This window comes from Centruroides sculpturatus, unplaced genomic scaffold (assembly GCF_000671375.1).
Source record: "Centruroides sculpturatus isolate CEXI.00-Female unplaced genomic scaffold, Cexi_2.0 scaffold1684, whole genome shotgun sequence".
Classification (NCBI taxonomy): domain Eukaryota; kingdom Metazoa; phylum Arthropoda; class Arachnida; order Scorpiones; family Buthidae; genus Centruroides; species Centruroides sculpturatus.
Genome location: NW_019386301.1, coordinates 29,580 through 40,979, shown reverse-complemented (window position 1 = coordinate 40,979; position 11,400 = coordinate 29,580). Strand labels below are relative to the sequence as shown.

General features: G+C 29.4%; 1 protein-coding gene across 2 annotated transcripts; it reads left to right on the top strand.

Moving 5' to 3' along the window:
- The first annotated feature begins 8,233 nt into the window (after window positions 1-8,233).
- On the top strand, window positions 8,234-11,400 carry LOC111614473. 2 transcript variants are annotated; one of them, XM_023355852.1, is made up of 4 exons: window positions 8,234-9,143; window positions 9,218-9,286; window positions 10,049-10,138; window positions 10,826-11,400. In XM_023355852.1, exons 1-4 carry the CDS (start codon window positions 8,343-8,345, stop codon window positions 10,958-10,960), a joined length of 1,095 nt encoding a protein of 364 aa, XP_023211620.1. In that variant the 5' UTR covers window positions 8,234-8,342; the 3' UTR covers window positions 10,961-11,400. The 2 variants fall into 2 exon arrangements, 1 of the variants encoding a protein (XP_023211620.1); XR_002754935.1 differs by lacking the exons at window positions 8,234-9,143; window positions 9,218-9,286 and adding an exon at window positions 9,840-9,960.

Below are 11,400 nucleotides of genomic sequence, written 5' to 3'. Positions count from 1 at the left end.
GGACTCGATGACCAATTAGTGCTTACTGAACCGTAGCACTATGCAAATGTCATGTGGCATGATTCCCGGCCGACCAATTAGCCATTACCAGCCGTAACGTTATGCAAATCTGTGATTTCCAAGCCATAGTCTTATGCAAATCATGCCGTGTGGCGTGATTGTCTGCTGACCAATCAGTGGCTGTACTTTCAAAAAGCCAACGGCCACTTTCAACCATCTGTCGATGACCGTTACGACTAAAAAAAAAAACTTTGCTAGGTCTTACTTTCAGGGGGAGGTGTTATATTTAGCAATTCAGCAAAATCTGTGCTAGGTCTTATTTTCTGCGGATGTCTTATTTTCGGGGAAACACGGTACCTTTCAAATGTAAGACTGTCTTCATTTTTCTTCTTATATAAGAATTTTCTGATTAATGGCTTACATGTCTTCTTTAATTTGAATATTGTCTAACTGTATTCGGCTTATTTTCTGTTTAATAGCACTAATTTCCCGGTTTAGTAATTCAAAGTTACTCTGTATTAGCTCATAGATTGATTTTAGCGAAAATCCCGGTTCAACTGCGCCACTTTAAGCGAACTGATCTGATAATTCAAAATAGTCAATAATTATAGATTTTCTTGTTGTCCCAATGTTTTCTCTTATGTCTTCGTCTATAATGTCATCGTCGTTAATTATTTCCATTAAATGACTTGTATTATCAAAACAAGGTACTATTGCCTTTTTAAAACTACTGCGCCCTTTTTTAGCATAGCTATTTGACTTGATCCGAAAGGAGAATGTTCTAACAAACCGGGGTTAGTTTTTATTCCGGCCATAATTAGCAAAGTTAGCAACAAATATAACGACGTAAAACACATTAACAAACCAAAAACGTTAGGTTACGATTAAAATTAATAAACACCACAACTACAGTCCACAAAATGTCAATCGTAAAACTCACCAGCACCGACGATGTCGAGTAGCTCCCCCCAAATTTTTTCAGTATATTAATATCGAATAAATTAAAATTGCAAATAAAAATTTGATGAATGGAATTATTTCAGATCAGAAATCTTAATTTTATTTTAACAATAAGGCTGTATTAATTATTAAATGCTTTTATAAATTTGAATTAAATTAATTTTATTTAAACAATAAATTGCTGGCCAAGTATTTGGTAACGAAAAGCATAATTCCAGTTTAGATAATCTTTTAATATGCTTAAAGTCGTAGTTTTTAGTTGTTAATAACTTAAAATTTATTTTTATATCAAATTTATGTGTGTATTGCTTAATAAAATTATTTGAAATATTTTGAAATCATTGACTTTATTTCAATCAAATTTTAAGTAAATTAATTTTTCAATAGAAATCTTGATTACAAAATTAATTTCAGATGTCAATTAAATTAAAATTACATATAGTTTGTGGTTTATAATTTTCAAATTAATTTTTAAAGTTATAAATTATTTTCAGATCAAAAATTTCTTGGGTAAATTGGTGTGATTTTATTCTCGAATTTTTAGTTTTTATATTTAAAATAACTTTACAATTCATTTCATTTTTTTAGTTTTTATAAAATGTTTTGAAACAATAGTGCTGTATTAATTATTAAAATGATATTTTAACTTTTAAATAAATTAATTTTATTTTAACAATAAGGAAGTTTAATTTGCAATAATTTCAGATCAAAAATCTCTCATCTAAATAATTGTAGTAATAGTTTTTAAAAAGATTTTTTTTCATATGTCCACTTATAAATAAAAATAATTCATTATACGTTGTGAAATAATTTAATAACTTTTGTAAATTACTATGTTATATCCAGCCAGTTATATACGAAGTTTTTTGTCTATAAAATTTAATTTATGAATTTTTCGCTAGTAAAATCGACTTGTCATTGATCTTTCGCTGTTAATTAATACTTTTTAACAGAATTTATATAAATGTCTATTACTGCTTCTATAAGACTGTGAAACGTTTTTATGGCAAACTGTCCATAACTTGAAGTGCTTCAAAATCTATTAGCATCGCATTCTGTGATTTTATATAAATAACAATTGCAATTAGTATGATTTTATATTTAATAAAAGAATAACGAAAAAATTTCATACATAAATGTTTGTTTACTGACCATATAGAATGTTCATTGATATACCAAAAATCTGGTCTTCCTATTTTTTATATTATATTCAATTATTTCATTTATTTTATGAAATTGTTAATGTAAAATCTATAAAAATATAATTTTTAAAAATCTATATTGTAATTGAATTGAAATGAAACTTATGTTTTTATAATTTTAAAAAATATAGTTACTAAGATGAAATGAAAGTAAAAGATTATAAAGTATAAGAATTTAACTCAAATTGTACAGTACCAATAATAATAATATTAAAATAGTGTCTTTCTTCGAATGAAATTTATACTGTGTAATCAAACCAACTCATTAGACTTTGAATTACTATATGGTTTATACTAAACCATAATTTCTTTAAAATAATATTTATATAAGTGACAAACTCTAATTAAAGATAGTATATTTATAAAATGAAACTGATTATACAGATTTTTTCAAAAATTTTGAACTCATCTCACCTCAATATAAATTATTATATATTCTAAAAATTAAGAATAAATTTTACAACAATAACATAATTTATTTTAAAAACAACTTAATTAAATAAGTTAACTAAAACATAGTGTTACAATTTTATTATCTGTATTAGTTATATATTAAAGTATGTGCAATTAGATCAGTTTTAAATATGTTTTAATTAATTTTTATACATTTAAATTTATATTACTGAGTATTTATTTAAATATAATTAAGAAAGCGTTTAAAGAATATTAAACTCTAAGAAAACAAAAGTCTGATTGTAATTACTTAAATTGGTTTTTCATATGGTAGATATAAACCATGCAAATAATTGTCAAGTCTTGCCGATTTTTTATGTCGTAACTGTATACACCACAAATTATTTATAATTTTAATTTAATTGACATCTGAAATTAATTTTGTAATCAAAATTTCCATTGAAAAATTAATTTACTTAAAATTTGATTGGAATAAAGCTACTGCATTTCAAAATATTTCAAATGATTTTATTAAGCAATACACCCATAAGTTTGATATAAAAATAAATTTTAAGTTACCAACAATTAAAAACTACGACTTTAAGCATATTAAAAGATTATCTAAACTAGAATTATGTTTCTCGTTACCAAATACTTGGCCAGCAATTTATTGTTTAAATAAAATTAATTTAATTCAAATTTATAAAAACATTTAATAATTAATACAGCCTTATTGTTAAAATAATATTAATTTTGTGATCTGAAATGATTGCATTAAACAAATTTTTATTTGCAATTTTAATTTATTCGATAGTAATTTACTCAAAAAATTATTTTTGTGATTAAAGCTACACAAACCACTACTACTACTATCTCGTACTTAATTAAAGCTTACACCCCAGTAATTATTTAGTCGTCGAGTTCAAAGTTTAAGAGATAAAGTTTACTTAATAATAATAATAATATCTCTTACTCGATCACCAGGTATGTGTGAGATGCCTGGTAACATTTTTTAGCAGCATTTTTGTCAAAATGTTTCAAAAATTTCAAAATTTTTTTAATTTTTTCGAAATGCGAAAAAAAATACACAACGCTATTATTGTGCGGCAAGTGTACACAAAAAAAAATTGAAAAAGATCTGGTTTCTCACAGACTCCGAGTGAGATTTTGGGTGGTAAAAATTTAGTAAATATTTATGAATAATCGCTATTGTAGATCGCGACCAATGCGATTATCTTTTTCGCTATCAATTCTTTTCTCTTAATAATGTTGTTTATTCCAAGAGTAAGATTGATTCTAGCATGATTTGGAAGCGAGATATTGCAATTTATTATTGCACTTAGCGAAGTCTAACTATACTTTTCGAGTAATCGCGTTGATGCACGCGAAAAATAACAGCGACAAAAATTATCGAAATTAATTATGCGAATTGCGTTAGTTGTACAATTTACGTTTCTTGAGTAACTGCATGTTGCTAAAATGTGCTAGGTTCACCTGGAAACTAAATCATAAAGCTTATAAAACTTTCTACAATGGGGCAATACCAGCAATGCGACATTACGCGGCCTCTGGCTGTGGTCATGTAACCAGTTAAAATTCAGTAGCAAGTAATTTACTCTCTCTTCAAGGCCAGTTTGCCATCAAAATTTCAAAGTGCTGCAGAACTGTTTTTATTAATGCATCTGTGATACTAGCAGAGCTCCTTACTTTGCCACTATGTATTGTAGAAAAGGTTCTAAACTACTACATCAGAAATAAAATCGTCAAGGCTCAACAACGGTCTCTACCTTTATCTACGGCTGTTGAAATGCTACCACATTGCAATTACCCTACTATCTCTGATCATCTTACTTTAAAAATGTTATTTGGTGTCATCTGCTTCCTCCATGGATAATCATGCAGACATTAATATTAACACAGATGGGTCTAAAAGCTCCCGTTTTGTCGGCTCAAGTATTTGTATCTTCCTCCAAACTGTCATTTTTTGCCAAAAATATGTTAGAAGTTACAGATACCTCCCACATACCTCTATCAAGCTGAAGATGATGCTGACTACCAAGCTGTTCAGTGGGCCACTTCACTACCAAACAAAACTATGTCTATCAACACTTACAGTGATTCTCAGTCTGTCCTAAAAGCTTTATTTATTTAAATCCCAAATGCAATAGCAATAAAATCGCATATATCTAGCACCATATTAAAAATCATGTAAATAAGATAACTTCTATATTTTTCCTAGCCATACTGGCATACTAGGAAATGAAAAAGCCTACTTTTAGGCTGAGTCAGCTGCAAAGGACAATGATTTGGATACACTCGTGTAAGAAACAAGCGTGGTGTGCTACCTATATCATTTATGGGCACGCAATCGCAAGATTGGCTGACTAAACTCTTCCTAGGAGAGCTGTTGATAAATTTTGAAAAGATCTGGACTGGAAAGTCGAGATCCACATCAGGATAACTACACCAGTTAATCAATTTACGGATACGCGGATTAACACGCGTGTGGAAATAATATGGAGATGAACCGTTCGTTTTGATTCAAAAACTCGAGAGACATTTCTTTAGCAAATAAAACAAATGTTTAATTAAACAAAATAACAAAATTATACAAATGGAAAATTTAAATCAAGCTTTCGAGAGAGAGAGCTCACAATTTCTGTTATAAATCATTCTACCTCGGTCTAACTTTATCTTCTTTTGTCTTTTAGATTTATACTTCAGTTGTTTCTTGGATAAGTCTTGAGTGGCACATATTTAAGTATTTTCTTCGCTATTTACTGATTAATCTTATTTTGTAGACCCTTCTGTATTCTATTCTGTGCTTTAACCTTCGGGAGATTATATGGAATACGTCTGTCTTCTTCTTGATCTTTCGGCGTACTCCCCGAATAATGCAAAATTCTTTCTCTTTCTTATGATTGTTCTTCAATCAGCATGTCGTATTTTCCCACGTGAACAAGAGAAAAGAGAATTTATCGAGGGGTTGACAATTTCCAGGGTGACTAAGATTTTTAAGTGATAGAGGGAAAACAAAAGGATGTCGATCTTTCGTTAAAGACAGTGAGTTTTATTCGTTTCCTTTGTTTCATAAAACAATTTTTTCACCGAAATCAGAGAATATTTTNAAGACAAAAAAAGTTTATATTTTATTATTTAATTAATATTATAATTATATTATAAACAAGAATATAAAAATAAGACTATAAATTCACAAGATTAAAGATAAATTTAAAATGAAATGCAGAATCAGCATTCGCTGCACATTTTCACGTAGTCGAAGTTAAGTAATACTTCAGACATATAAAGCAATAAAGAAAAGTAAATAAATTAACGTTTTAAAATACTAATTTGATATTCTTTTTTCGTCAACTTTTTAATTAAAATATTAATAAATTCCAGAGGCAGTTCGAATCTCTCTCACGTGGCATCCTTAAAAATTATATCTACGACATCGCTATCAAAAAGTGGAATCAGTAAAAGTAGTTTAGCAGTAAAACTGGTAGAGTAACAAGACTTTCTTTTCCTAGTGTTGAATGTAAGTTCTCATCACTACTTAAAGATTCAATGTATCCTACTGCTCAACTACTTACTGAGCATGGTAATTTTAGAAGTTACCTGGCAATTTATAACCGGGAAGAAACTGACCGTGCTTTTGCTCTACAGAAAACCTAGACACTATCGACCCCTGTCCAATTTACGATCAACATACAATTATTCTGAAATTAAAAATCATTACGCTCGGGTTCAACTCGTTATATACACTGGACAAGCTTGTTCAGAAGCCACTGTTAGATGCTTTTTACAATTATGTTCAAAAAACATGGAAGTAAAGACTATTTATAATTTCTAATATCTAGTTTTACATTTTAGTTTTCACTAAAAACCGAATACTAATTTTATATTTACTTTGTATCGTGTATTTTGGTTTATGTATTCTTAATGTTATACACCCATAAGAGTTGTGCACTTATTCTAATAAAAAAACAAGAGAGAAACCACCACACGGCTTTTCTCCCATGAAAAAAATGTCTAGAGCGAAAATCTGCTAGCGTTCCCCGTGTTTCTTTATGCAGCAAGAGTGTATCGAAATGACGTCATGAGCAGTGTTTCCCAATTAGAAACCAGTTTTAGTGCGTTCGCTGTAAAGTGCTTCTCGAGCGCTCCATAAAGAAACGCGGCCGTTATTACGCTATCACGTCACACGAGACAACGAGAGTTCGTAATTAATAGAAACCGCTACATTGAAGCCAAAATCAAAACGCCACCACTCAAAGAGATCAAAAAATAAAAATAAAAATATTACGTAAGACATGATCTATTACCTCCCTACCCCTGAGTAAGTAATTGTAAGAAATTTTCTATTCTACCCACACCAAAATTACCTTACGTAATTTATAGACGGCCCTAACCGATACAGTTACACACTAACATACACTGTATATTGTGATATTCCTATCAGTTCAAACGATGTTTTTGAAAAAAACATTATCGAATGTTATATTTATACATATTTTATGTTTTTCAAAATATGGTTGGGTATTAATTATTTGCATAATAGAACCATAAAGTTTAATACCGCTTTAAAAAAATAAGAGATCAAATAAGTTTTTAAGTGAAAAATACAACGAAATGAAAGAGGCAATTTACAACGATACACAAGACCTTACTGAATTTCCACAAAAACGTTCATACATACAGCTACAAAAGTTCACAAACGTACATACAGTTACAAAAGTTCACAAACAACAATTACAATACGTCAGTAGTAACAAAGTCCAAATACTTTTAATCTACGACAACATGTCCGTCGAAAAGGACACCTTGCGACGAACTCCTTCCAACGTTACTTACCGCACAGCGAGACGAAACAATCCTCTAGGCCAGCTTAGGCGAGGCTAGATGAACGTGAGTTCATGTGATGTGTCCTAGGCGAACTAAACTTCCCGCCTAAACTCAATCCTTTTATACCGATTGAGAATAATGAAATTCCACCAATCAGCGCTTAGTAGCGCTACAAGACGTCCGCTGGTCATACGATGTTTTCCAGCCAATCCGCGGTCGAATTTCCAAAGTCGCCAGATTGGCCTTCCCATGCTGACAACCGTCGTTCGTTTGAAAAGACAGAAAAGCGCGGGAAATCGTATGTTGGACAATTTTATTCCGACAAGGCAGATGCTGAATATTCTGATTTTCTTGCATGTTGTTAAATATAAATAGACTTGTATATGTATTGCAAGGTTATACCAGATTATATTATATATAACATACTTCTAAATGTAAAATAAAAAAAAACTTTATTTATTTGTAGGTATGTTTTACATTTGATATTTAATTTGCATGTAATAATATACTCAATTNTAAAAAAAAAAAAACTTTATTTATCTGTAGGTATGTTTTACATTTGATATTTAATTTGCATATAATAATATACACAATTACAATAGTGGATTATAAAAATGATAATTTTAGAAAACAACATTCAGTTATTTTGATGTTCTGCACATCAGAGCTAAACGAGAATCCAATTCGTTTAAATAATTTAAATTTTACTGTATATCACTTCTTAAAAAAAGATAATTTTTCGGTTAAAAGTGTTTATTTTGATTTACATTAATATTTTTGACGCCACTAATATATTATAACGAATTTATATTAATTTAAAGAATGGAAGAAGACTGCTTCTACTGCATACTTTATCCATCGTGTAACATATCCCTTCTGTTTGGAGATATCGTCTTCGAGCGCTGTAAATGTCATCGACTAACTGCGAAGCAATCTAGAATCATGTCTGTATATGCAAAATTAGTTCAAGCCATTATTTTCGGTCATTTTCTGCTAACCTGCATTCACGCTCTTTCAACCGAAGACAATGTCATTGCCTGCAGTCCTTTAGAAGTAACTGGTAAGAGTAGAGATAATACGATGTTTATGAAAGGCATATTTGCATGCGCGTCGTTGATTTGTAGTTTAACAATTCAATATGGAAGACGAAAGAAAATCGCGATGGAACTTAAAACATCAAGTTATTATGGAGAAAAACAAAAAATGGAAAAATATCAGCTGTTAATGTTTTTTCACATTATATATTTCTATTGTATTGTATTTGGTATAGCTGTTTTTAACAGCTCATTAATTATCCGACGTTTCGAAAATCGATCAAGCTATACCAGGGCTTTCCTCTGCGTTGTATACAATATAATATACACTGTATTCGAATTGTCTGTATGGATATGGTTTCTAACCGTTGCTCTGATAATTGGAATAGCAGTTAAAAAGAGATTTGATGCTTTGTCTCTCCAATTACAACAAGCCAATTCAATACGGCTCGAAAGAAATATTAACGAAATCATTTTTAAGCACTTGGAACTATGCGATTTCCTTCAACAGATAAATGACAAATGGAATGAATTCATATTTATTGGATACGGAATAATTTTGTTTTGTATGTCACTTCTCATTTACAACACTATCTTTGGGGGTTTATCATTTCATATGTATATGTATATTTCCATTTGTATTTATACCATAATTGGCATTACTCTCGGCATTATTGGTTCTTTTGCCGTTGCTCGACTTTGTGCATCAGTAAGTACAAATAAATATTATAAAATAATCTATTTATTTACTTTGTCTTATGATATGTATTTATACTTACGTAGGCTTATGACTCGTTTCAAGAAATAAGAAAGTTGGGAGCTGCTATTTTACCACTTGAAACTAAACTTAAAGTATGAAAAAATTCCTGCGAAGAAAAGAATATTTCAAGTTTTATATGACAAATTTTTATGTTTATTTACAAAATAATATTTGTTGCAGATGTTGAACTTCATGAAGAAATTTCAAAGACAGAATATTGGACTTAGTTGTGGCCATTGTTTTGTATTTTCAAAACAANGTCTGTATGCATATGGTTTCTGTCCGTTGCTCTGATAATTGGAATAGCGGTTAAAAAGAGATTTGATGCTTTGTCTGTCTTATTACAAGCCAAGTCGATACGACTGGAAAGAAATATTAACTAAATTATTTGTAAGCACGTGGAATTATGCAATTTCCTCCAACAGATAAATGACAAATGGAATGAATATATATTTATTGAATACGGAATAATTTTGTTTTATATGTCTCTTCTCATTTACAACACTATTTTTGGGGGTTTATCATTTCATATGTATGTGTATATTTCAATTTGTATTTTTACCATAATTAGCATTACTCTCGGCATTATTGGTTCTTTCGCTGTTGCTCGACTCTGTGCGTCAGTAAGTACAAATAAATACTGTAAAATAATCTATTTATTTACTTTGTCTTATGATATGTATTTATACTTACGTAGGCTTATGACTCGTTTCAAGAAATAAGAAAGTTGGGAGCTGCTATTTTACCACTTGAAACTAAACTTAAAGTATGAAAGAATTCCCGCGAAGAAAAGAATATTTCAAATTTTATAAAACAATTTTTTATGTTTATTTATAAAATAATATTTGTTGCAGATGTTGAACTTCATGAAGAAATTTCAAAGGAAGAATATTGGACTTAGTTGTGGCGATTGTTTTGTATTTTCAAAACAAACTCCTGTACAGGTATTTTATCTCATATTCTACACCCTATACGTTTGTGTAACAACGTTTATATATGCGAAAAATACAATTAGAAGTTATGTAATTATAATGTTATGATTTACATAAGTTCTGTTCACTCTGACAGAATAGCTAAATCGAACGAGAAAAGCGAAAAAGCAATTGCAAATTTTAAGCAGCCAATCATTTACAAACAAAAAATTGTCATTTTGAAAACAAAATGGTTGCTATTAACATTTTGCTGTTGACCATGTTCATTTATTTGTGGATACGAAAATATACGTAAAAAATATGCTGGGTAGAAAGAATATGAATGAAAAATCGTTAATTACTAATTTTGTAAGATAATTATATACACATTTTGCAAACAATAAGAACTACGTTACAAACATTGAACCGATTCAGAATATGGTAAAATTCACCTCAAACGACGTCATGTCTGACGTGGTATTCGCTTTGTTTTTTGCTTTCGCCAGCGAATTCGGTCATTGTGAACTAACGAGTAAGCTGAAGTCAGCTTTATATATTATTTGCTTTCTATTTTTATCTTGTAATTGTATCGTGAATAGAGCAACAGACTTTATAACATGATTAAATTGGTTTATATTTAATTACTTAGAATTATATAAAAATATTTAAATGTGTAGTATATATTATTTAAAATATGCAAAATATTTCTATATTTTACAGACATATAAAGCTTTGTATAGCGTATTTAACATGCTACTACAAATTCGAGATGTTTACTTTAAAGAACGTCGATCCTGCAAAGTTGAAACTCCTCTTTTACTTCTACATTCTAACAATACTACTGTTAGCACTTGAAATTCTAAAAAAATTACTTCAGTAAATTTGTACTAGCGAGTTTAATTACTTAAAGTTGTGAGTTCCCTTTTTGGTTAAGTATTGTCTAGTGATTACTCTTAATTAAATGTTATAAAACAACAATGGAAATCTGTCATTATTAACTATTATTATTACAAAGGTAGAAGCATAAGTTTGTAGTAGTTGTATTGTGCTACTAGAACTACTACAACTGTATTCGTTTAAATGGTAAAACATGAGAGTAGTACACCTATTTTATTCACCACAGTGTAATCATTTTGAATTCAATACTTCTAGAAATATCGAGTAATAGTTTAATATGGAATGAAGCTTTTACACTGATCACATGATCGAATTGTTTGTTTATTCATTTTTTAAAATTACTATTTGTAAATTCTTTGTATAAATATTATGAAGCCGGAAAAATAAATTTAATTGTT